This window comes from Dama dama, chromosome 4 (genome assembly GCF_033118175.1).
Source record: "Dama dama isolate Ldn47 chromosome 4, ASM3311817v1, whole genome shotgun sequence".
Classification (NCBI taxonomy): Eukaryota; Metazoa; Chordata; class Mammalia; order Artiodactyla; family Cervidae; genus Dama; species Dama dama.
Window position 1 is genome coordinate 29928376 of NC_083684.1, and position 26145 is coordinate 29954520.

A 26145-nucleotide genomic window follows, 5' to 3' on the forward strand; every position below is an offset into this window, starting at 1 on the left:
GGGCCACCCGATAACCTCTGGCCAGTGCTGCCAGCGTCCCCAGTGGGCACTTTGACCCACACTCCTGTGGTTAGCACTTCCATGCCAGCGTGTTCTAGGCCCTTTATGTTAGCTATTCTCTCATTCTCTTCACTCTAAGAGGGAGCACGGTGATTATACCCATTAAACAGACTTAAAGCTGAAGAAACCAAAGCCTCGAGGGCCTCACGCCAGCCTGCTGCCCAGCTCCCGAGTCCTCCGTCTTGGCCACTCTGTGCACGGCCAGCCTCGGAGCGCGGGCCATGTCCCCGCAAGCCCCAGCCCCGGTGGGGGCAGCCAGAGGGAGAATGTTTCCCTGGCTTGGCAGGCACTCACTCGGTGGTTAAACATTTGGCGACAGGGCTGGTGTTCTGTTCCCGTGGGTGGGTTCGGTGCCCAGTGCCAGCCTGGTGAGTCGGGACTTCACTCTGTGTGTGTTAGTGGGGGGCGGGGGGCGGAGGAGAGTGAGGGGCTGAGCAGCCTCTGCTGCAGAGACCCACCGCCCCCCGTTCAGGGAGGGGTGTCTTGTTTATGGGGTGGCGCTGAGTGACAGCTTGATGGCCGTGCCGGGGAAGTGGGGATTGCGGGAGCATGTGGTGTGTTTCTGTGTGCCTGTCTTCCAGGGCTCCCCAGGTCCCTCACTCGCACCTTTGGTTTTTGGTAGGCGTTTCTTGAACAGAAGTTCTGAAGATGACTCGGCCTCAGAGAGCTGCCTCCCCTCAGAAGGGACGACCTCTGACCCTGTGACCCTGCGTCGAAGGATGCTGGCCGCTGCGGCCGAGCGGAGACTTCAGAAGCAGCAGACCTCCTAGCGCTTCCTCGCCTTCCTCGGCTGCCTCCGCCGAGCCGCGTGCCCGGCCCGCTGAAGAGGCCTGTCCCCAGCTGTGCCCGCTGTGTGAAGAAGTGGGCTTGACTGCATCGCCGCTGTATAAAGCATGTGGTCTTAATAGTGTTTGGACAGCTGACAGATTTAATCCTTTTTTGTAATACTTTCTATGTGACATTTCTCTTCCCTTTAGAAACACTGCACATTTTAACTCTAGGCATGATCTCTTCTGCATTGACTGGACTTTGGAGGGGTGGGGAGGATCAAGAGGAAGTGGGCAACCAAAGACCCTGAAGCAGGCAGTGTCCCTGACTGCCTTATGCAGAAGTCATAACAGATGCCAGTGTCTTTAGCTCCAAACGTGGCAGGAAGTGTGTGTGCAGCAGATGGGAGTTGGAGGCAGGGGGATCCATACACAGCAGCGTGGAGTTGGACAGCCAGAGCCTGACTCCACACCACTGGGTAATTTCTGTTGTCCAGCTGCTGTTCTTAGTGAGGAGGCATTCAAAATGTTACAGAGTGAGGCCAGAGCTGCGGGCTTCTGGACCCCTGGGCTGGCTGGGCATCATGGAAAAACCGTGTTTAGTTCGATACCTGGAGCAGAGCAGGGGAAAGCCCAGGGATGTGCTGTGAGGAGCTGACAGTTGTGTCCCAGGACATCCAGGACTTTCCGAGCCCCCCGTCCAGAGCTGGCTTTACTTCCGTTAATGCTGGTGCTCCTCCATCTACGAGTACACCCTGCGTGTCCATCCTGTCCTCTCTGTATTTCATTGTTCCCTGCCCACCTGCCCCCAGACATGGGGAAGGTCAGCACTGACAGGGTTAAGCAGCAAGCTTTGGTTTGTGGTTTTAATTCCTTGGTAAAGTCAATTAGGCAATGCCAAAGGCTGTGGGCTTGGTCTTTGGGGGATGGGAGAGTATTTCTTGGAGGGCTTCACTGAAGAAATGAATGATACCTTTTGTATCTTTCTTCCCTGGAACCCTTCATTTTCATAGCTGTGTTGGTTAAAAGGTAAGGTGTTGTGTCCACCTGCCTTGGAGCAGACCCAGGTCTGAACTTTTTCCAAATCCTTGACAAATTTCACTTGAAGGGTTTGAAACACGCAATCATAGCTTACGTAGTTCAGTTTTATGTCCTACTGGATTAAGGTGTTTTTTTTTTAATGTTTGAAAACATAGTTTTATGGTAGTCCTTTTGGGAAGAATCCAGTATTAGCTAAAATTGGCAAAGTTAAATGTATTTTACATAACGAAGTTTTTAGGATATTGAGAAGTAACTGAAAATAGAGTGATAAGTACGTGTTTAGTCTGAGATAATTTATTTCAATAAATCTTTCAAAAGCCTTATCTTGAAATGCTGTTAGTAAATTTCTGTGATTTTTTTTTTCCTTTTTAAAATTGTTTTGCTGAGAGCATAGCTATTTGTTTTTATTGTAAAACAACAACAACAATAATAAAAAGCAAACTGTCCTAGTGTCTTGTGTGTGGCTTGGAGCTAAGGCAGTTTTCTTCAGAAGTGCAGAAATTAGATCGTGTTTTGATTTTGTGTGTCTTGTTTTGGTTGGTGGGTTTTGCCTTACAATTTTGTATGTGTGTATGATGTGCACCTATAAAGATGATACCAATTCCATGTGTTTCAGATGTGTGAAAAGAGAGAATGTTTTGGAGTCAGTTTTAGAGGGTCCTGAGATATATGACAGTGATCACAGGGGAGACATGCCTTTAAAATGACCCCAAAAGAGAAGTCCTAAATTCACCCTTAGATTTTACACTTGCATAGGAAAGGATTCTGTACACTTACTGTCTCTTGGCTTCTGTCACTTCTTGGGGATATCTGAGACGGACTAAAGGCAAGGACAGGAAGCTAGGCCAGCCCCCCAATTCCATGGGGTGGCCCCCAGCCCCTTGGCTGTGCCAGCTTCTCCAGCATGTGCCGCTGTGGAGGCCAGGCAGCTGGCTCAGGTTTGTAAACCGAGGGTGTTTGGGTGCTCTGTGAGCGGTGGTGGAGGTGCCCTTGCCCTCTCTGGGCTCTTCTGGAAAAATGAATCTCCCTTCATTTTCTTTTGACATCTTGGGTTCCCAGTTTGGTTCCTCCCTGTCCCCCACCCCCCAACTTTGAGGCTTTTATGTGCCATAGAGATCCATGATCCTTGTGGCTGTTGTAGTTCTTTGATGTGAATTCTGGGTGCACAGGTGGCCTCATGGACCTGGCTTCCCACTTGAGCTGGGTAGAGCATGTGCCCTTTGATCTTTGACCAGCAGATGTGGTCCTCTCTGGGTAAAGCTGAGAGCTCCGTGGAGCGGGGCCTCACACACACAGGTGCGTGCCCTCCTGCCCAGCTAGTCAACGGACAACGCAGCCTGCCTGCCTCGGGACGCCTCCATCTCCCGTCTCCTCACCCCTTCTTTTTCTTAGAAGTGGTTCTGAACCTGACTGCACATTAGAGTCGCTTGTGGAGCGTCTGGAAACCATGACGCATAGGCTCCATGCCCACATGTCTTGTTCTAATAATTGGAATTGGTCTTTCCCTGCACCCTTCCCAAGCAAAATGCTTCTGGATTCCTTTTTAAGTAAGACAGGGCAAAGAAATGTCTGTTGTTCTTAGCTATAGAACTAACAAATTAGGCAAGAACCCTGTTACCCTGTGGCTCCTTTTTTGAGAAATTCAGGTGATGCCACGTGTAGAAACCATGGCATCCTGCAGCCTTTCATCTGTAACACGCCCCCAGACCCGGGTCCTGAAGTCAAGCTTCTCAGTCAAGTCCTGAGAGCGCAGACTTCCCATCAACAGAGATGGTGCGCCTCCTTCTGCAGATAAGTTGGGGTGAGGGAAGCTGGTGGGAAAAGCCCTGGGGAAGGGCCGGGCCTGGCTGGCTCACCAGCGGGCTTGTCCTGGCTAAGGAGCTCCTGGATCCATTCTTTGTAATATAAAGGGACTAGCCTCTTGTTACTCCATGATCTCTGCAGCAGTGTCAGCCCTTCCCCTCCATCCTCACCAGATTTAAAAGGCCACTGGCAGTGCCAGGGAGAGGCCTTCCCGGGCTGCTGGTGTGTGGAGGAGTCCGCTTAACTGACCTCACCCAGCCCCTGCCATCTCCTGGGTGGAGCACTTGACTGCTTGGCTACTAAGTGATCCAAGGACATGACGCAAGGATTTTGCCAAGCTGTGTTTCCTCCAGGTCCCCAGTCTCAACTGACTTGCAGTTTAATTGCAGCAGAAACGTGGCAACCCAGGGGAATCGAGAGCCAACTCCGTGCGCCAGGCTGTGCTGGTCTCAGTCGTCCCGTGTGTGTTCAGCCTGCTGGGGACTGCCGGCATCCAGGTACAACCGGGGAGGCTTTTCAAGACGTCTGAGTGAGTGCACAGGAGCCTTTGGGTGCAGGGGGCTGGGGCAGTTCGGCCTCATCCTTGGGACCACCTGTCCTGCTGTGGTGGAACCCCTGGGCACAGGATCACGTATTAGCAGGAGACGGGATTACCTGCCCTTCCAATGAGGAGGTGCTGGACCAGGAGGAAGGGGGCACTGCAGCCCAGAGTGGCCCATTCGTCTACCCACCCTGCTCCCAGGTGGCGGCGCTCAGCCGGTTCCTCCTGGATGGCAGCACTGACACAGGCGTGGGGAAGGTCCGGGATGAAGGCTCCTTAATCCGGCACTCACAACCCTACGCACCAGCCTCCCAGGGTCTGTGGCCCAGTCAAGTCCCTCCTTCCCTTTCCTGTCAGAATGAAGCCCGAGGGGGAGACTCAGGAATACAGACAAACATTCTCTTTATTGAGCTACACATGAATTTTCCATTAGTCAGAGAAGTAGACTGGCAGTGTGTAAGATATCACAGAAACCTCACCGATTGGGAATAGAAAGGCTTAGAAAGACCCGTGGGCTTTTTTTTTCTTTTTTTTTCCTTTTTTTTTTTCCAAGTTTTTTTTTTTTTTTTTCTGCATTTTAAATTTTTTGTGTTTTGTCTTTTTGTCTCTTTATCTGAAATGGCTGTGACTGGTCTTCTTCAGCAAATATTGTCTTAAAAGTGAACCGTGAAGAGGTTTGGGGTTTGGATACTAGTCAAAGTAGAAATGACATTGGACTGATCATGAGAACTGTGGCTTTCATGTAAACATTACATTCCATCTTTTTTTTTTAAATTTTTTTTGTTTTTCTTTTCCATCTTGTGGTATTTAAAAATTTTTGTTTTTTATCTGCAGCACAAACATCCCCACATGAGAAAGAGCGAACACAGGTCACTGAAACAAAGGAAAGGGAGGGGTGCGCGCGCACACACACACGGAGCATCCATCTGAGACGGAGAAGCGGAAATGTCAGCAGGAAAAACCACAACCCGGTTCCCAGAGACTACGAAAGCTGATCTGGTGTGTAATACATAGTGCTCATCAGGACAAAAAGAAAACCAAAACCTAAAACAACTTAAAAAAAATGATAAAGGGACTTGAGGAAGGGAATGAGGGGGAAACTGTTTTCTATTGGGCTCTATTTATGTATATGTTCTGTATCCTTTGGGGGCAGCTACTGGCCAGTGAGAGCTGTGCTTTATCTATACAAACCCGGAGTGAGCGTATGGCTCAGGGCGGGGTGAAGGAGGGGTGCTGTGGGTGCTGAGGCTGCATTGGGAAAGCGGGGCCTGAGCACATGCCTGGGAACCAGTGCCCAGGGTGTGGACAGGTGGCACCTCTGCAGGTGGGGTGGGGTGGGCGAGGCTGCAGGTGTGTATGTTTATTTCACAAAGGAAAAAAAAAAAAGATGGATGAGATGGTGAGTTTTCCTTTATCCTCTTTTTTTTTTTTTAAACGCTACAAAGCACATGAGAAATGTTCTTCCTTTCCTTTCAAATTCTAAATGTAAAGACTCAAACTAAAACCGAATTCTACAGCATTCTAGAGAAATACACAGCCGTCAGTCACTCTGGGTCGTAGGTTAGACAGGGGGCTTGATACAGAAAGGCTGTGTGTCTTACAAAGGCCAAAAGGTCATGCTACCAGGAGATCAACGTCAACAGCAAAGAGTCCGTGAAGCAGTCTGTAGAGAGAGAGACAAGGGGTCCAGTCGGACCATTTTCCTTGATTTAGAACACCAACCAACCAACCGACCGAAAAACCCTTCAGCGTGTTTAATGACGTGGGGGTGGGGGCAGGATGGGGCAGCATTGCACAGGGATCCGGAACCCAAGGGAAGCCTTGCCCTGGCCCCCCTGGGAGGCCTTACCCCCAAGGACCCTGCCCCGGCCAGGTCTGCAGACCAGTTCCCCCCTTGGCTGCTCCTGCCCCTTCCCTACATTATCTTTCCCCCACCCTTTTGGAGAGGGAGCCTGAGGAGCGGCTTCAGCTCTGCAGGTGACTCTGTGACGGCCCCTCCCCTCAGCTGCAGGTGGGAAGCAGACCAAGTCTCCCTTTTCTCTGACTCTTGCCTTGTTAACATGAATAAAGAAAACTCAGGAGACAGTGGATTGATCGGAGCAATGATTCTTCTAAATTCTTGAAGTTAACAACCTCCGCCACCCAAAAGAGAAGCATCCTTAAGTTTTCTCTTGTTGGAAAGTATGGGGCAGGGAGACATTTGGGGTGCTGGCCATTTTTTAAGAAAACAGTTTTGGAATCCACACAAATGCAGGACAGAACCGAGAGCACACAGCCTGAGTGGGTGGAAGCCGAGAAAAGGCTGGACTGAGGCCAGGGCTTTCCTCGCCCTCCCCCTGCTCACAGAAATGGGTCTCAAGAGTGTGAAAGCATGTGACTGTTCTTAAAAGGATGGACTCCCAAATCAGGACTTGTATCGCAGTGCGTGTGCGTGTGCGTGTGTGTGTGTGTGTACGCGCATAAGTGCACGCTCAGGTGCTGTCCCAGGAAATTGATGAGCAATGGAATGGTGGTCAGTTCTGTCTGAAGCTCTTTCTAGTACAGACTAAAAAAACTTTAATATATATTTGTCTATATATATAAGGTTTGTTATGCCTTTTTGAAGTTTGTTTACCAACTTGCATTTGTTAGTGGGGGCGGGGGCGGGGGTGTGTGTATGTGTGCAAGCTTTTCTGTGAGTGCTGGAATCATTACCAAATAGGTTGCTATACAGGACAAGAGGTCAGTACAAGCCGCAGCCCCGGAGGTTGTTGGCAATGATGATGTCGGTGACGGCGTCGAATACCACCTGGATATTATTCGTGTCTGTGGCACAAGTCATGTGACAATAAATTTCTTTGTTGGGTGAGCGGTTTTTGCTTTCAAATTGTGCTTGGATGTAGGCGGCGGCATCTTCATAGGTGTTGGAGCCTGCAAGGAGACAGAGCAGGGGGTGGAGGGAGGCGCTGGTGAGAGCGGGCTTGGGGCTGGGTGGGCTGGAGACTCGGCCATGACCTTCTCCAGGAGGCTGCCTGGGGCCCTCCTCCAAGGCAGAGTCGCAGCTCACGTTAAAAACCACACACAGCTGAGCGATCGCCTAGCTTTCCCAGGTCTTTCCCTCTGTGTTCACAAGCAGTCCCCCCAGGGGCCCTGGGCGGACAGTGGCCACAGGCTAGCCCTTCTGCCTTCTAGAAGAGCACCCTGAGGCCGGCGGGTCCGCCCTTCACAACGCTCAGCCCTGGTCCAAACCAGTCCTGCTGCTCCTGCTGCAGGTATTTCAGGTGGTGTGCTGGCTCTGGGCGTGCGGGGCGCCATGCCCACACTTTCCTGAATGCTTCCTCCACCAGTAGGGCCGGGACTGTCTTTCAACAGTCCCCATGCTTAAAGTGAGTGGCCAGGACAGGGGGCATGGGTACCCTCCATCCCAAGGTGGGAAGTTTGAGGGGCTGGTGGTATTGTAATACCAACTGGGGCCCCACTGCCCCCCCCTCCCCGATTCCTTGGAGCTCCTTTGATCCTGACTGGGGTCTGGTGGGGATATCTGTGGATGACATAAGGATAGTTTGCCCACCAGCTGCAACCCAAGCCCCGTATCTCTATTCTGTAGTTTTCAATCAACATAAAAAAAAAAAAAATGGACCAACCCAGAATTGCCTAAAAGCCCATCCAAGTATAGCCGCCCCATTTTCTTCAGTGCCCCTAGGACCTGGCCAGCAGGGAAATGATACAGTCTGACATTAAGGGTGGGCGGCTACACCTCCCCCGCCCCCCTCGGCTGCCCTAGTCTCCAGTGGCTGTATGTGAGTCACAGGGGGGTCTGTGGCTTGGGCGCTGGAAAGTGTCTGCAGCCAGATAATTAAATGTGAGGGATCAAGGCTAAGGGGTGGGGGTCAGGACAGAGACCAGCTCTGGACAGCCCACAGAGCAGAAAGCCTCCTCAGCTCCACCGCTGGCTGGCCACCAGTGAAGCCATTAAGTTGGGGGCAGCTCATGGACTAGACACAGCCCCAGGGAGGACCCCACCAAGGGTCCTCCCGTGCAGAAGGGGCCAAGACGGCACTGTCGAGGTGAAAAGTGCCCAGGAGGGACTCTGAGGGTGCCCCGTTCCTACTTTCTCAGCGTCCACTGAGTCGGTGCCCTTACACAGCCCGACGGTCCCTCAGAGCTCCCCTGAGACATCCCAACACCCACCTGCCCACCCCAGCCCCTCTAGCTGTCATTCCCACAGGCCTAGGCACCCCCAGGGGCCACCTCATTGACCATTTGTCATCCATCATGTTCTCCAAACTCAAACTGGATCCCTCGGGAGATCCTGAAGAACTCAAGTGTTTCCCAGAGTCAGACCGACTTCCCCTGGGTGCATCCAGCACCCTACACAACCTGGCAATGAGCCTGACCACGCCTTGGGCCGTGTCCTGAACTGGGCTCCAGGGGCACCAGGTCCCTGGGGACAAGGAAGAGCCCTCGGAGGTGGCACTGGCCTGAGAGGGCCTGCCGCCGAGCCCCATCCAGTCACCACAACTCTCTGAAGACCCGAGCAGGTCCTGAAGGTCCTAGCTGGGGCCGGGAGAGGTGGCTGCCAAGAGGGGATATGGCCTGGCTCCATCCACCCCGGCCCCGTCCTGTGCCCGCCTGGACTCGCCCCGCCCTGCAGAGGGCACCCCAAACACGGCCAGTGCCCCGTCCGTGGTGTCCATCCTCTGGATGGTACTGAGGTGCTGATGGCAGGCGCGGGGCAGGCCTGGCCCCGGGTGCCATCCTCTCCATTCCTCCCCATGCTCCCCCAAGCAGTGGGGGTTCCTGTCCACAGTGGGGCCCGGATGGCACACACATAGGCGACTAACCTGCCCCAGGGTGTGGTCTGGCTCCAGAGGCTGCCTCAGCCTCCCTACAGCCTAGGGAGGGCGGGGAGCCGGCAGGTTCACATGGGGGAGACAGGCAGTGCTCAGAACAGGCCAGTGCACCCTCCTCCACACCCAAGGGTGAGGGCGGACTCTCCCCAGTAATGGAGGAGGTTGGCGGGGGTTGGGGGGCAGCATCCATTGCTCCTGGAATTGGGCTGGATTTGAGGACCCATGTCACCCTGGGAGCTGAGCCTACGCCCTGGGGCTGTCAGGGAGACAGGGTTCCCGACTGAGCCCACCTGGGACACATCCTCTGCTGCCACCCGAGGAGCCTCTAGAAGCTTCCCAGTCCCCATCTGACCTCCCATCAGTGCTGCGCTAGCCTTTAAGCAGCAGCTCAGAGCCGGGCCATCCTACAAGCCAGCCTCCATCAGCCGCCAGAGACAGCCTCATCACAGGGATGTGTGACACACTCCCATGGAGCCAGCTGGGAAGGAAGAGCCCCCGAGAAGGCGTGGAAGAGAGGCAGGCAGGCGGGGTGGGAGGAGGCCTGCAGAGTCAGGGTGGTTTGATTGGGGAAAAGCCCAGGATGGAGGGAAAGCAGGAGAGGACAGGTGGGATGCTGGTGGAGGCAGGGAGCTGGGCTGATGACTGGAGCAGAGAAACGCAGGGCTGAGGCGGCCCAGGTCCCACTCACCGGGCACATTTGCACCCTCTCTAGCGCAGGCAAAAGGGCCATGTGGCCCAGCAGAGGCCCAGGGCAGGAGTTAAGGAGGGGTACTGGGGAGATGGGAGGCCAGGACGAAAGCAGAGGGGGAAACTGGGGGGCAGTCCGGCCTCCCGATCCTGCCATATCCCTCCAAGTCACCTGGTCGCAACATGCGAGCATTGTAAGGGTTCATTTCCCACCACGCCCAGGGCAGCACCCTTGCCTCTTCTATCCCCGCCCCACCTGCCAGATGCCCGGGAGACGCGGGTCCCTGGCAGGTCCACGCGGCACCCACCTGTGTACTCGGGAAAGCAGATGGTCAGAGGTGACTTCTTGATCTTCTCCCCAAAGAGATCTTTCTTGTTGAGGAAGAGAATGATGGAGGTATCGATGAAGAACTTGTTGTTACAGATGGAGTCGAAGAGCATGAGAGACTCGTGCATGCGGTTCTGCAGCCCCAGGCGGGGTAGGGGGCGGAGAGAGCCAGACAGACAGTGAGAGGGACAGACAGGGAGACAGGGAAAGAGAAGACGACAGTTAGGCAGGAAAGGGAGGCTCGGGGCCACCTGGCAGCTCAGGAGGGGCTGCTGGGCCCCCACAGCTCCTTGGAAGGCCGACAGGCAGAACATCCCGCATGGTACGGCGCTTCCAGTGTCCAGTGTTCAGAGCAACCCACACCCCTGTCTTGGGGCCGGTGGCAGAGACAGGACGGGGAACCAACCAGGGCTCCCTCGGGAGACGCTGAGGACAAGGAGCCCAACCCTCCCGTCTGCAGAGTCTGCAGCCACGAGAGGGTCTCCCTGCATCTGTGTGTGCGTGTGTGTGGCCTCCAGGTGTCTGTGTATGCGCATGTGTGTATTTGTATGTGCATGTGTGTGGTCTCCAGGCGTGTGTGTGTGTGCGCGCACGTGCATGTGTTGGGGGGATTGCTGGACAGGAGCCTGAGAGCTGTGCTCTGGCCTTCCGGTCCACACCTTTCCTGCTGGGCCTATCCTGTGGGTGGGGGTGTCCTCTGGGAGTGGAGAGGGGCTCCAGGCCCCTCCTGTGGTCTGAGGGGAGAAGTCACGCCAGGCTCCTGCCAGCATCCCCCGGGGACTGGGGAGATGCTACAGCCCAGGCTGCCTGCGGGCATGCCTGGAGGATGGCCGCACCCCCTCGCGCTGGCTCAAGCTCAACCAGAGTTCAGGTCATGAGAGCTGAAAGCCGTGCAGCACTGCTTTGCACACAGGAGTTCATTTAGCAAATGAACGAAAAGGATGTGCACTCCCAATCAAGCAGGACCCTGGGGACAGCCTTCTGCCCTGGGCAAGGACGGCCTTATTCTAACCTGCTTCTCGGCAGCCCCTTCTCGGTGAACTAACCCGTTTATGCATGGGAAGGTGGCTCCCTTGTGAACTACCTCTTCGGGGGAAGGGGGACCCCCTGTCTGATCCCCAAGCCCAGACCGTGGGGTCTGCAGCTCAAGCCCAGGAGTAATTCCTGGCTGCATGCTCCCTCTGAAGTAAGAAGACTGAAGCAAATGACAGGAGAGAGCAAAGCAGTGGTGTGGGCGTCCCTGGGCGTTATCCCTGGAGACAGACGAGCAGTCAGTGGAGCTGAGTGGGCTGCTTGAATGTGAAGTGACCACCACCTGTCACCGAGTCCCACTCCGCCAGCTCTTCCCTGCCTCGTGTCATTTAACCCCTTAATCCTTAGGGGACACTGAGGTGACAGGGCTGGGACCGGGAAGGACAGAGACATGCCCCCGACTCTGGGCCAGACCACAGCTTCTGCAACACAGTGGGTCTCTCCAGCCAGTGTGAGTAGCCTGTGGGCGCCAGAATAAATGGTCAGAGGGCCACGTGTCTTTGGTCGTCTCTTGCATGGCTGGGTTGTCAGACTGGTGACCTGGAAGGGGTATTGGCACCAAACCCTTGCTCTTACAGCCAAAGCCAGTTGGTGGAGGGGGTGGCCTCGGGTCTCAGCTGCCCCTCAGGGGCCCCTACACAACGGTTTTACTGCAGCCTCTGGGACCTGTAGTAAATAGCATGGTCCTTCCACTTTGCTGCACAAATCCAGCAGACTCCTATGGTCTTACTACACTCCTGGCCTCAACCAGTCCGTTTCATTCTCAATCCCCACCCCAGTTTCTGGGGGTCGGTCACTGCATAGTCACACTCCAGTGGAAAAAACACGTGATGCTTCCACCCGGTGCCATTTCAGTGGAGCCTGTTCAGAAGGGGGCAGGCGGAGGTGTCCTGGGAGGTCAAGCAGATGCTGCTCAGGGCCAGGGCTGGGAACACCCAGGGTCCCCGGACCGCCAGGGAAGCAGAGCAGAGCCTCTCCGAGCCAAGGATTCAACAGGAAACGCCTCCCCACCACACAGCAGCACCTCGGCCTACAGCTGCTCAACCACAAGCTGGAAGCCCACGGCCAGCGGCAAGGTGCCACCTCGCTGCCCAACTAGCTCAACTTGATCTACAGACGTGGCGGGGGGGGGGGGGGGGCGGCGTGTGTTGGGGACACAGGCCCAGGGCACTCCCGGGACCAGAAGAGGCCACCAGGGAGACCTGAGCTGAGAGTGGGGACTCTGATCATATGGCACATGGGCTGGGCTGAAAGGTCTGGAGGCCGCCAAGCGTTGGTCTGAAGGAGCGATTTAGGCCAGCTGCCCCATTTCAAGTCCCAATCGGCTAAGGCTCGGCCCCTCCCCGCCCCGGGGCTGCTGAGCGGGCTCTCTTCCCGCTCACACCAGCGGGGTCTGTATGCAGCCCTCTGTGGGGCTGCAGGAATGACCAACACAGGCTTCTGCTCGCGGAGAGCTCACAGTCTAGTCACGGAGAGAAAATGCACACACGTGAAGAGGTCCCCGTTCCGAGCGAGCGAGCGGCACAGAGCAGCAGAGGGGCCCAGAGGCAGTGAGGGTCCCCGGTCGGACCTGGGGAGTGAGCCTGGATGGAGGAAGATGCAGGGACGGTGGTGGGGAGGGGAGGCGCCGGCGCTGAGACCCCCTCCTCACCCCGCAGGCCTCACCGCTCATCACTCTGAACCCACTGGAACCCACTGCCAAGGAGCCGAGAGCCCAGCCTGTCCGTACATGCTTGCCCAGAGAACACAGACGCCAGAGCACGTTCAGAAGAGATGTCAACATCTGAGAGAAGAGAAGGAAGCCAGGGGTCACAGTCAGGCGATGGCACCCACCCCTGCTCAGCGTCACCTTCCTGTCTCTCCCACTCGCCAGAAGAGTGTGGCCAGTGGCCGGCGCCAAGCCCTCTGGACGGACAGGGCAGCCTCTGCCCTTACCACACCCCTGGCACCTGGAATCCTCCTGCCGTGGGGCACTGTGCCCTCTGCTGGGCGACCCGCAGTCCAGCCCCAGGACACGGGGCAGGTGGGGGGTTACCCGGCGGAAGCAACCTAGGCACTGATATAACACACCACACTCACGCTAGAAAAAGCTGGCACTTTTATTAATGGTGGTGACTAATAAATACATTACGGCAGCCAATAAATTATTACAGTGACTAGAGATTTATTAAACCATGGGTCACTCTTCTTACAAAATTACAGTTAATATGGGGTGGGGAGGTGGGGGGTGGGACCATTGTACCTAAGAGAGGAGGTTTGCTAAGGAAGGAAGGGGCGTGCCCAGGTCCACCTCTGCGGGGCATGGGGAGGGGAGGACGCAGGGGGACCGAGGCAGAGGAGACAGGGCTGCTCGGGGAGGCGGCAGGAACGGGGGTGCAGGGGTGTGGGGGGCAAAGAGGAGAGGACAGACCACAGGAGAGCAGTGCCTGTGAGCCGCTGGCTCTGCAGGGAACGGGCTGTGCGTTCAGGCTGGTGGTCTGGGTGCATGCGGCCTGGGTGGGCCTTCTCTGCTTCTTCCCCAGGCCAGGCCCTCCCCCAGCAGGGGCCTTCACTTGTTGGGTTAGGGTCTGCCTGGAGCCCCAAGGGAAGGCCTTACTTTGCTCCTGGGCCAGAGGGCTGAGACTCGACTTTCTGGGGGTGGGGGTGGAGTCGGGGGCAGCAGCTCACAGACCCTGTTCCTGACCTGGCTGTCCTGTCAGGCCTCGTTGCTGTGGGCGGCTGGACCCTTCTCTCTGTAGGCCTGTGGGCTGACATCGGGGAGACTGTCTGGGGGGTGCTGGCCTCTGGCACCCCAGGTTGAATCTCTGGTGGCCCTGGAGCCAGAGCCTCGGGCCTCAGTTCCTGAGAACTGCCAGGCTGCGCCTGAAGGCATCCAGAAGGCTCAGGGAAGGGCAGAGGCCACCAGAGGCGGCTCCATGTGCCCCACCTCTCAGAGAGGGGGCAGGACACTGCCTGGTCTGGAGGAAAGGCCGGGGCCCGACTGCGGTGGGTTTCCTCACCAAAGGCATGTGCTTGGCCTGCCCTGGGTCAGGCCAGAGGAAGAGGGAGGGGCCAGGAGAGAGGCGGGCCAGAGTGGAGAATGGGCAGGATCACCCACCAGGCAGAAACTGCCACAGGGCAGGGCGGGGTGAAGCCAGGGGATGACCCCTCACCTTGCAGGACTCACCCCCGCAGAAGGGAAGGGCCTGGGCGAGCTGAGGCCTGGGTCCTCCCCACTGAGGGTTTACGGACAGCTTGGTTGTGGGTGCTCTGGGTAGGGAGGGCACTTGCGGAGTCACAGAGGACCATTGTGGGGGCAGGGGTGTCTCCAGTTTGTCACTGGGGTGTGGAGCTGGATATGGGGTGGGGGCAGCTGGGAGGTCCAGATACCGGGGTATCCTGGCACCAGATACCGGGGTGGTCATCTGCCCGAGCAGTGCCTCCTGACCCCACAGTCGGAGCATGTGGCCACGAGCACCCAAGCTCTGCTACTGCCAGAGAGGACGGGGCCAGGGCGGTAGGCCTCTAGTGCTCCGTGGAAGGAGGCCCCAGAACCATACTGTCTGTTGGCAAGAGGCCCCGAGCCGTGCTGTCTGCTCAGGGCTGGGGCAGACCCTGCCCCCTCCTCAGGGCAGAGCCCACAGGCTCCACCGAGCCCATCTGCGGGCCTCGGGCACTGCCCCCTCCAGTCAGGCCAGAGCGCCTTGGGGCCTCTCCCTGTTCTTGGCAGGAAGGCCAAGCGCCGGCTCTTTCCAGGGCAATCGGCGCAGGACACAGACGCGGCCCATGGGCATCCAGACAGCAGGCGCAGCCTTCACGGGCTCGGCGCGGGCACCCCTCCCAGATTCAGGTTCCCTTTGGCCTGATGACAAGAGGCGCTCAGAGGGCTGAAGCATGGCCTCTGGGGGGTGCACACGGGGCCACCCTGTCTGGTCACTCAAAACACCGCCCCCGGCACCCCCACCCCCACGACGGAGCTGAAACTCATCTGTCACTTCAGGTGCTCCTCCTCAGTTAGGGTGGAGCCGCCTGGGACGATGCGGATGGGAGACGCAGTGGACAGGAAGGAATCTCACCCCAGACACCTGCTTCGTGGGGGCCGTGACTAGACAGCCAGGGACCCCTGGGCAGGCCGGGGTCGGAGGGCAGGAACAGCACAAGAAGCTGAGCAGGGCAGAGACGGGGCAGGCCGCCCAGGGGACGGAGGGGCAGGAAGGCCCCAAGCACCCCGCTCCCAGCCTCCTGATGCTGCAGGAGGGTGGGCTGGGGTCTGGGGCCCTCCCACCTGCCTGCTGCCCAGGAGAGCTGGTGACCCCCTACCTCCAGGACGATGGCCTTAGAGATGGGGCTGGTCAGCTGCTTTTGAGCCTGAGATCACAGGGTGGACGGAGGGGCACAGTTGGTCATACCCAGGGTGGTGGTGCCCGGAAATAATGGTGACGTTTTCAGCACTGGGCCAGATGGCCTGACAGGCCCAGGCTGCCCACACGGGACATGGAGGCAGCTGGCTCCAGGGCCCTGACCTCTGCCACGACCCAGCACCTGGTACAAGGCACAGCACACAGCAAGGCAGACAAGACCGAAACGGACCTGGGCTGGCAGGGTGGTTCCTGTGGCCTGGATGCCTGGCGAGTTCCCACGAGACCAGGGGCAGCAGCAGAGAGCCAGCTGGGGGACCGGGCTCAGCCACCCCTGCGGGCATTGGGCACTAGGGCAGGTGCCCTGGCTCTCCCGTGCACCACCCAGAATTCTGCCTGTGGGAAACAAGAAGCCCAGGGCTCCTGGCTGCAGGGCAGTCGGGGCTGCGCTGGGAGTTCGGGGGTCCTGCCTGACCCAGGACCGAGCTGAGCCCAGTGTCGGGACTGGAGGAGCAGAGGGCCCGAGGAGGGAGGAGCTGAGTCGCCTCGAGGGGCAGCCCCTCTCTTCCCACGGGCACGTATGTCTCCCTAGGCAGAGCCATCATTCAAGGGGCAGAGCCGCCACCCGGGCACCTGGGGTGTCTGCCAGGCTATGGGTTGGCAGCATTAGCCAGCTAGGGGCACCCAGGAGAGAGAGGGAGGTGTGTTCACCATCCCAGGCCAGCCAGGGCCTGACTCACCAGGAGTCACCCCACCCTTTTCTGCTCAGGTATCTCAGGAGCAAAGCTCCTCCAAGCGGTCTGAGGACTCTCGGTGCAGAGGAGGGGACTGACTGGGTGTGTGTGGGCCAGGCTGCGACCCTTACAGGACACGCTAGTGTGGTGGGCCCGTCCACGTGCCCTCCTTTGCCCCCCGAGCTGGCGGGACCCCAAAGGCTGCGAACAGATTCTCCTATTTCTTCACCAAGACAGGAGGAGGCTGGAACACTGGCTACAGGGCCTGTGTCCACACCTCCCCTGGGCCTCCTCCACCCCAGGATCTCCAGTCCCCAGGCCCCCTGTGGCCTCGGCAGGTTTGCACTGGATTCATCCTGAATTCAAGACAAAAAAGCACATCCGCTCACACTCCAGAGTGGCCGCCTGAGACCTGGCTGAGGGGAGAAGCAGAGGAACCACCCCGGCGCCTGCAAAGGCGGGGTGTGAGGCCCCCATGGCAGTCAACACAAGTGCCACTTCCCCTGGGCCTCCCCCCACCATGGCCTTCCCCCCAGACTTCTGTCCAGGCACCGCGGGACTTGACCCTTCCCACTACTCCCCATACACCTCTGCAAGAAGTCAGTCTCAGAAGCATTTGCAGACCTATGAGAGTCGGGGGTGGGGGTTCCCCAGGAGGGTATTGGGGAGCCCAGAGAAAGAAGGGCTGATGTCCAGGAGCGGAGATCCAAGGGGAGGAGGAGCACTGGCCGAGGCCTGAGCACCCCCAGACCCCCACACGGCTGGTGGGTGGCCTGGTCCCACCCTGGCTTTTTGGTGACGGCGCTGCCCTTGACCAGAGAGACCCCAAGAAAAGCTAAGCAGTGGCTCCCACCGCCCCCACCCCGGCACAGCCTCAGACGACAGGAAGAGACCCCAAGACTTCGAGTGTGAATCACCACATGTAGAAAACACACCCACTCGGGGCTGGACGGCGGCCTTGACCCCACAGCCCCCTCCCCCAGGGAAAACACCCAGCAACGACGAAGCAGAGGCTGGCGAGCTGCCCATCGCGGCAGGTGTGGGCGCTTGGCGTCCTGACCAGCCCCGTTACCACGTGTTTTGGTGTCTGGGGCCAGGGTGGCCGTGGAGGGCGCTTCCTGTCCACCCCCTGGTGCCAGCCACGATAGTTCCTTGTCGAGGGCAGAGAATGGGCTGGGAGGTGGCGGAGTGAGGGCTCCAGGGTGGGCTGGGGCAGCAGGGCGGTGGGCAGCTGGGCAGCAAGGCCAGGGCTCAGTAGAGGCCACAGCCCCGGAGGTTTTTGGCGATGATGACGTCCGTCACAGCATCAAAGACAAACTGGATGTTGTTGGTGTCGGTGGCACAGGTGACATGGGTGTAGATCTCCTTGTGGGCGGACTTGTTCTTGCTCTCATACTGGGCCTGGATATAAGCCACGGCTTCTGTGAAGGAGTTGGGGCCTGCGGGAGAGACCAGGTCGGGAGCTGGTGAGGCGAGGCCCCCACCTGGGTGCCAGTCAGGCCACAGGCCAGGGAGAGGACACCGGGAGCCCCTTAGTGACTCCCCTGCAGGAGGAACCTAATGACAGCTCAGTGCAATCAACAGTAGGTTATCAAATCAAGTCCGCGGCTCATGTCCAGTTTAAAAACAATGAAGGAAGTGACAGCGCAGACCTCACTGAGCCTCACTGGCACTAAGGGTGGGGTGCTGTTTCACAGAACTCCTGTTTGAACTTTTATAGATGCACCTACAGGTTCCTGATGCAAACATGCTTCCTTCCTGGGGGTCCTGCCCAAAGAAGCCTGAACCAGCGCTCATAGGGGATCAGAAGCCTGCCAGCCCCTGCAGGCTGTCCTCTGCCAGCGGTCACTCCTTGGAGCAGACAGGTATGCTCCCGCCCTTGGCCACTGCTGGGCAAGCTGGGTGGACACTCAGCAGCACCTGTGAGCTTCCCTGGCCTCCTTCCTCTCATCCCCTCCTACCTCCTTCTCACGTCCACCTTCCGGGATGAAGAACTGTCTGGCTCCCTGACTTGCAGCCACGCTGCTCTGTGGGGTTTCAGGAGAACAGCTGCTGTTCAGGGAGGGACAGAAGGGACTCCTGGCTTTGCCTGAAGCCTCCACAGGCCCAGGCAGGGTGGCCAGACATGCCGAGGGAGGGAGGGAGGGAGGGAAGGGGCTGGGTTTGGAGCTGCAGTGCAGACCAGAAACCCAGGAGGGGCACGCCTGCGGGGATGCGGGTACCTAGCCCCTCGGCACAGGGGCACAGTCCACCAGGCCTGGCCTGGAAGGCCTACTAGACCACAGCTCTTTCCTAAATCTGGGCTGGAGGTGAGGGAGAGGGTCCCTGGGACCTCGTCAGCACCAAACCGGCCGTTGCTTCCACTGCCCCGTGGGCCAGTCTTGGCCACGTAGGGCAGGATGCATGGACCCTCCACAATTCATGTGTGACTGAACAGAGGCCGACGGGTGTGTGCACAGGGTGCTGAGCCCGGCCCGTCTCTGGCTGTGTGCTGCTGGGGTCTGGCCTGGGGGGCCGTCAGCCTAATCTCAAGGAAGGGAATAAACAGTGGGCTGTACCACTTGCCCAGCTCCGGGCCATGGCCCCCATGTCTCCATGGGGAATTGGGGTTCAGCCTGGAGGCTCCCCTACCAAGCTAGGACTCTGATTCCCCTTGTGCTCTCCAGGTTGGGGGGCTGGGCAGGCTGGAGATGCCCACTTCTGCTTCCACTTGTCTCTCTGACCAGGCCCTGAGCATCCTGAAGAGCCAGTGGGCTATTCCAGCTACGCTGCTGCTCCACGGGGGCCTGGCCAGGCTGCCCACCCACCCACAGCCAGGTAACCCCGCTGCAACAGTGACAAGGTGGCCTCCGTCGGCCACAGCATCCTCTGCAGGGAGGTGTGAGCAGGACCGCTCATGAGGCTCTCGCATCCAACAGACTTTCTGACTCATAACTACCCATCTGGGGGTGCCCTCAGGGTACTTCTCAGTTGTAATCACGGTCACAAAAGGGTGTTCAGTGAGCACTTACTATGCGTCCACTGCCATGCTAATAAGCTCCTTCCTGCTCACTTTGTCCTCCTGGCAACTCTGGGAGGAAGGAATCGATAATCATGGTGATTACCCATCTCAAAGATGTGGAAATCGAGGTTCTGAGAGGTTGTGTAACCTGCTGTAAGTGGCAGAGTGGGGGCAGGAACCCTGGGCTGTCTGATTCAAAGCCCCATCTTCACCCCAGCATCATCTTGGTGTTGCCGCTGTACTGACAGCCTCTACTTACAGACAACCAAGCTGAGGTGCAGAGGCTGCCAGGGTCAAGGGTTTGTAAATGGCTGAGCCAAGATTCCAGCCCTGCTTCCCCGGACTAGGAAGCCCAGCTGGCTGCCCCGTGCCTCTCGCTGCAGCATGTTGCAGGGAGGCAGGGGACCTGCCTTCGGTTCTGTGCTGGATCCTCTGGGGCAGATCCTGGTGCGTCTGCGGCGCACGATGAAGGGGGACTGAGAGTCCCTGCGGTCCCCGTGGGGAGCGGCCGTCTCTACCTGTGTACTCCGGAAAGCAGATGGTGAGCGGAGACTTCTTGATCTTCTCTTCGAATATGTCCTTCTTGTTAAGAAACAGGATGATGGACGTGTCCGTGAACCATTTGTTGTTGCAGATGCTGTCGAAGAGTTTCAGTGACTCGTGCATGCGGTTCTGCAACAGAGCGGAGGAGAGGCGAGTGAGGCCCGTGCGGCGCCCGGGGCCCGGACCCACCGCGGCCAGTGACACAGCGGGACAAGCAAAGGGACGGTCCGCCAACACGGCTGAACACACCACCAGGGACAAAGACGCGAGGACCCATAAGGACGAGGACCTGGTCCCTGCTGCATTCCACACGCAGGTGGGGTGGGGGTGGAGCAGGGGGCAGGGCAGGGTGGGGGAGCACTGCCCCTTCCCCGAAGAGGGCTGACCCGGGCGGGAGCAGCGAGGTCACCGGAGGGACTCCAGCCCACCACAGAGAGGACATGCACCATGCACGAGGGGGCAGGCCCCGCCACCCTCCACATGTCCACGCGGGACCGCGGGGCATGCAGATGGCTCTATAGGGGGTCTCGTTCGGCTTCACCAGCGGGGGTGGGAGGATGCACGCATTCAGTTGGGAAACATTAACCGAGGACAGAGGGATCCTCGCATTAATCCAGAGTTGGAAGCAGACACCAGGGGGACAGCGTCGGGGGAGTGCTCTTGCTGTGGCCTTGGTCTAGTTGGGGACCAGGTGGGTTGCCTGGGCCGTGGCTGGGCTGGGAGTGGCTCTGTGTGAGCTGCTTATCGAGACTGTTTTCCCAGTAGAGGGGCCGGAAGAACCCCAAGATGAAAGCCAGCAAAACAGATTAAAACAGAGAGGAGGATAAAAAACCCAGAAAACATGAGAGAAGGAAAGAGAGGGAAAAAAAAAACAAATCCCAAATTAGTTCAACCAGTCTCAGGCCAGGAAGTCAAAGCCGGTCCATCTGGAGGGCCCCCCGGGGCAGGCTCCAGAGACCACGGCCGCCCGGGGGCTGTGGACCGTGTGGCTGGAGATGGAAGGCGAGGTGGGGCGCACCAGCCTAGGCCGGCCGGTGAGGAGAGTGGAACGCGGGAATAGGGGCAGGCTTCACAGCAAAGTCACCCGGCGGTGCCCTGGGAACCCGCTGCTTTCAACTCATAGCTGACGGTCTCAGCTGGAAGGAGGAGCTTCATACCTGCCCGAATTGCAGCGTGTCTCAGAATCTGCTCATGGGTTTGGCCTTGGTTTGGCAAGTTAAGGCCCTGCAGGCGGCGGTGACGGTGCTGCTGCTGAGAAGTTGTGGCAGGTGAGGCCCAGGGCCGTGGGGGTCCGGGCTGTGGCGGGCAGGGTGGCCGGCCAGTGAGCGGGCAGCCACCAGCCCCACAGCTCCTGGCCAAGCTCCAGGAGCCCCCAGGCACCTTTTTCTCAGGCAGCCTCAATTCTCACCCCCCACCTCCAGCCTGGGAGGGCGGGGCAGGGCCGACCAGAGAGGAAGGTGGACGACCAAGGATGGGTCAGCGGCTGGAGCTCTTGCTCCCGGGGGCAGCACAGGCGAGTCCCACCACCTGGCCTTGAGTGGTGATCCTGGGCAGAGTCGTGTCGCAGCTGCCGTCTGCTGCGTGAAGGGTCCCGAGCGAGTGCAGGCACTCTGAAAGCCCCCAGCCCCAGGGGTCCTCAGAGCTGCCCAGAGGCCGCTTGCCGTGGGCTCCGCTTTATAGAGGAGCAGGTGGAACGGCCGCCACACCCCACGGTGCCAGCAGTGGCGCTAGACGCCGGCCTGCGTCCACCTGGCCCTGGACACACTGGCATTTGCTCAGCTCCAGGGCTCTGTTCTCACGGGCACCATGGCAAGGAGCCGCCTCCACGGGGTCTTGTTGAGTGGTGAAGCTGACACCGGAGCCCTGGAGAGGGTGCTGGTCTCTCCCAGGTGGAAAGGAACCCGGAAAGAGCCCATCTGTGACCCCACATGCTGCAGCTTCCCCAAGGTCCTCAGACCAAGCCTTTGTGAAGAAGGGCAAGGAAATGGGGGAGAAGGAGCTGAGGGAGAGCAGGGGAGAGAGACAGTGAAAGTAGGAAGGCGAGGAGGAAGGCGCTCCAGAACGGGCCCTGCTCCAGAGGGAGAGCTGGTGAGGAGCTGACAGAGGCTGGGGGGTTGGCAGACCAGGAAGGCCGTCTGAGCGTGAGGCCCGGCACCTGCCGGCTTCACTTGAGACCCGCGGGCCACAGAGCTTGGGGCCCTGTGGCTGCCAGACCCACTCCGACGTCCTCTGCTCTGCCCATGCTCGGGAGGCCAGTGCGCACCCCTTCCTGAGAGGGACTTGGGACTTGGGACTGAGCGGGGCGGGTCTCCAGGAAGAGGTCTGGGGCCCTCAACACTCTAGTGCTTGATTTTCTTTCAAACTCACAGCAGGATCGGCTTCCTGCACCAACCCTGTTTCCCACTCCCAGGCACAGCAAGGAGAAAAGATGAACCAAGTGGAGCTCAGATCACAGGGTGGGCAGGCGGACTGTGAACAGTGGGTCCAAAAACAGGGTCAACAGGGATCAGTGAGAGATGTGCCGGGGTGGCACCTGAACGCAGTGCCTTGTTGGGGGCGGCAGGAGCCGACCTGGGCTTCGGGATGGTCAGTGGGTCCAGGCCTCGGGGCCTTAGACACCACAGCTCCTGAGGCCGCTGAGAACAGTGCCGGCGTTAGAAAGAGCTGCACAGCTGGGGTCCCAGAGCCTCGCCCCGGAACAAGGCAGGGTTTGTGGGGCTCCGCTAACGCCCTGCTCAGAAGTGTTCTGGGGACCAAAGGAGAAAGGGCGAGGGGGACAGGCCAGCACGCAGCATGAGTCCTGATGGCCCACCCGGCCAGTGGCTCTGGCCCCATCTGCCCACAGCACTGTCACTGCATAACCCCGACCCCTCAGAACGGCGGCGCCTCCTCCCATAGCACCACACTCCAAAGCCCAGCAGACCTAGGTAGCAGCCCCGTGGGACCAGCGGATAGGACCGACGATGAGACAGACCCGGAGAGAAGACAGCCTTGCTCAAGGCCCACCGTGACAAGCCCAGTCCCAAAACCTCAGTGCCAGGGGTCTGTCCCTGCCTGCATCACACACAGGAGCTAACGATCGCCAAGGATGTGACCCCACGGCCCAGAAGCCCCACATCGGCGGATGCTTGTCTCCTGAGACCTCACCAGGCCCACCTCTCTGTGGGCAGCTCAGTGGGCCCCCGGCTCAGGACAACCCCCAGGGACGACATGACCACCAGCCCAGTGCTAAGCCAGAGACGGTGCCAAGTCCTTGAAGATTCTCACCCCACTGCCCACGCCCCACCAGGCGGGTATGATGGTTACACCCCTAAGACAGAGAGGGTGCTCCCTGAATCTAGCAGCAAACCAGGGCCAGGCCCAGAGAAAGGCAGCCCCCACTGCAGGTGAGGGCCCCGCTCTGAAGCCAGCCTGGCAGTTCTCCGAGGCCCCAGACTGAAGACGCAGTGATGGAAGGTGGGAACCCAGGCTGTGCCCTCCACCCCGTCACTTACCATGAGCCCCAGCCCACTGCTCAACCCTCTGCCAGCCCTGTCCACTGCTCAGGGAGGGCTGCTGGGGCTAAGAACCGCTATTTCTGTCTTACATACATTCTTGCTTGACTGCACCCTGATTTCATTTAGGATTTGCTTAATTTGGTTCTGGCCTGACGGCCTCTGCATCTCTGCTGTGTTTACTGAAGAGACCCTTGCTGCCCAAGCCCTGACGTCTGCACACAGGCTCTGAGCAGGGCACCCACGGCTGCCTTCACTGCATTGGCATCATGAGGCATCTGGCTGAAGTCAGGATAGAGGTGAGAATAATCTAGCCAACGATGGAACCCCCCACCATCGCAGCCAGCTCCACCCGAGAGCCGCTGTGGGCCGCTGAGGCCGGGCAGTCCGGGGCCACTCACCGTGGTCTCGTCTTCGTGGAGCACCTGGTCATAGCCGCTGAGCGCGACGCAGAAGATGATGGCCGTGACGTCCTCGAAGCAGTGAATCCACTTCTTGCGTTCAGACCGCTGGCCCCCGACGTCAAACAGCCTGTCGGGCAGACAGGGAAGCTGGGGACGGGGGGTAGGGAGAGCCCAGCAGGTGTGGGGACACTGTCGAGCTGAGGGGTGGGGGAAGAAGGCTGCTGTGCACACAACAAGCCTCCCGAGGAGCCTCACTCCAGGCTGAGGGCTGAGCACGGCATCCTCGGGGCGGGGGTGGCCATCACTGCTCTGTCCCAGGACCGGGCAGTGCCCCCCACAGCAATGCCAAGACCCGCCCCTGCCTCTCAGGGCTGTCATTGAGGGGTGACCTCAGCTGGACACGCCTTTGTGAGGTCCCCCTCTCAGGGGGACATGCACATCCTGCCCCTGACTTTCTGACCATGTCCGTTTGCGTCTGTGGTCCGTGGAAACCGCAGAGCAGCCTGGGAGGGACAGAGAGAGGTGGGCAGGGACCTGCAGCTCCCACATGGAGGGACAGTAAGGCAGCAAGGGGTTAAATGCCAGGGAGCCGGCAGGAGCTGGGGTGAGACCAGGGTCTGTCTGCAGACAAAGCTTCTGCTCTGTCAGACACCATCCCCCGGGGGCATGAGAGCTGTCAGGGGAGATGGTGGCAGAGGGGCTTTGGTCCTGGAAGTGCGAGGTCAGCCTCACATCTAACGCCCTGAGTGAAGATCCCAGGCCTGATGCACAGCTGCTGAGGTGGACTGGGCCCCGACCCACCAACAGAGGAGAGCATCTGCAGGCCGGAGCCCATAGCGGGCCTGGAGCAAGGACACAGGTCTGGTCCTCGTCATGTCACTGCCTCCCTTGGACCCCGCTTCTCCATCTGAAATGCTGGGCCCAGGTGACGGCCTCTGAGGCCCCCCACAGCACGTACTCTCAGCTGCTGCGGGCCGGGCGTCCCCAGCCCAGCTCCTCACCCTCTGCCCCGAGGAGTGGGAGGGACCGAGGGACTAGGGTTCAGGGGCATCTTGTGGGGCTGCCTGGCCCATCCCTGCCTTCCTCGGGTCCAGGGGAGGCCTCAGGCAGCCTCGCAGGGATGGAGACAGAACCCCAGCCCTCTGTGTGGGAGCAGGTGGGGGCTGGGCCTCAGGCTGGGCAGGGCCAGGCAGCGGCCTCACACGGGTCTACTGGCCTACTGTCCCGGCCATCCTGGCCTCTCCTCTTGCTCCACCCGACACCCAGAAACCACACCCGGGAGGCAGGTGGAGGCAGGTGGAGGCAGCTAGGGGCACCCAGACCTCAGGGCATGCAAGATGCCCCAGGTGGTGCTAGGACCCCCTGGCAGGGCCTATGGTGCTCAGACCCTGGGCCTGAGCTGTGTTCACTGCTCAGGAACAGACTTGCTCCTCCAGGCCTCAGTTTCCCCTATGCATCCGGAGAGAGCAGGCCAGCTGATCTCTAAGCCCTTTCCAGCTCTGAGACGACATGGGTCCTTGGGTTGCTTGGGTTCACCCGCTCTTATTCCCCATGCCTCCACATCTTCAAAGACCACCTGGGTGATCCACCGTCCTCCCCCTCAGAAGTCACGCAGCGATAGGACTCCCCTCCTTTGTTCACTTGAATCCTCCCTATTCCTCAGAGCCCCACTCCAGGAAGTCTCTCTGCTCACCGCAGCCCCCGACCTTGGCGGCAAAGAGGCGCACACACAGGTCCCTCCTCGCATCCAACCGCCTGTCCCAACTGGAGAGCTCCCTGAGACCGGAATGCTCCAGACGAGCTGAGGTTGAGAGGCAGGTGTCACCCGTGTCTTAGCACCTTCCCTGGGGTTGGGGAGTCTCCCTGGGCCTCACCTGAAGTGGAGGTTCTTGAACGTGAAGTGGGTTTCTACGATGCCAGTGGTTTTGACCCTGGTTCGGAGGATGTCCTGCTCAGTGGGCTGGTAGTCGGCGGCCCCGATCCGGTCCAGGCTGTCCAGGTAGCTGGGGATGGCAGCACACGGGGACCATCGACCAGGTGTGGGCACTGCCCTCCCCGAGCGCCAGCCTCGACGCAGGCCAGGGAGGGACGGCACCACCCGTCCAGGGCCAGGCGTGGGGCAGAGCTGAGGAAGAGAAGCTCACGTCCCGGCCTCAGGCGCTCAGAGCCTCTAACTCAGACCAAGGGCTTCGTGCATGGTTCCAGGCTCGCTCAGACAAGGTCAGACTTTTCAATGAGACTAACATGTTTATGGGCTTCCCAGGTGGTGCTAGTGCTAAAGAACCTGCCTGCCAATGCAGGAGACATAAGAGATTCGGGTTCGATTCCTGGGTCGGAAAGATCCCTTAGAGGAGGCATGGCAACCCATCCTAGTATTCTTGCCTGGAGAATCCCATGGAAACCTGGTGGGCTACAGTCCATAGGCTCCCAAAGAGTCAGACATGAATGAAGCAACCTAGTATGCACACGCGTGTTTATAACACTGTTTGTCCTTTCTTCATCTTAAAATAATAATGGGCAATAGTTAGATTCTAGCCTTTT

General features: G+C 58.9%; 2 protein-coding genes across 3 annotated transcripts in view; one reads left to right on the forward strand and one right to left on the reverse strand.

The window, feature by feature from the left end:
* The window catches only part of AMFR (autocrine motility factor receptor), a 40206-nt gene extending 37892 nt beyond the window's left edge, over positions 1–2314 (forward strand). The window contains exon 14 of the mRNA XM_061138542.1: positions 683–2314. Coding sequence (XP_060994525.1) covers positions 683–830 — 148 coding nt within the window. The 3' untranslated portion in view covers positions 831–2314. The remainder of the gene's footprint in view (positions 1–682) is intronic.
* A 2295-nt stretch (positions 2315–4609) lies between these two features.
* The window catches only part of GNAO1 (G protein subunit alpha o1), a 176513-nt gene continuing 154977 nt past the window's right edge, over positions 4610–26145 (reverse strand). The window contains exons 5-9 of one of the 2 annotated variants that reach the window (XM_061138544.1): positions 25479–25607; positions 23602–23731; positions 10040–10193; positions 6907–7122; positions 4610–5875 (exon numbers count right to left, since the gene is read on the reverse strand). In XM_061138544.1, the coding sequence (XP_060994527.1) occupies positions 6935–7122; positions 10040–10193; positions 23602–23731; positions 25479–25607 (601 nt within the window). In that variant the 3' untranslated portion in view covers positions 4610–5875; positions 6907–6934. Of the gene's footprint in view, positions 5876–6906; positions 7123–10039; positions 10194–13719; positions 17602–19681; positions 19836–23601; positions 23732–25478; positions 25608–26145 lie in introns of those variants that run through there. The other variant, XM_061138543.1, reaches the window with a different exon arrangement.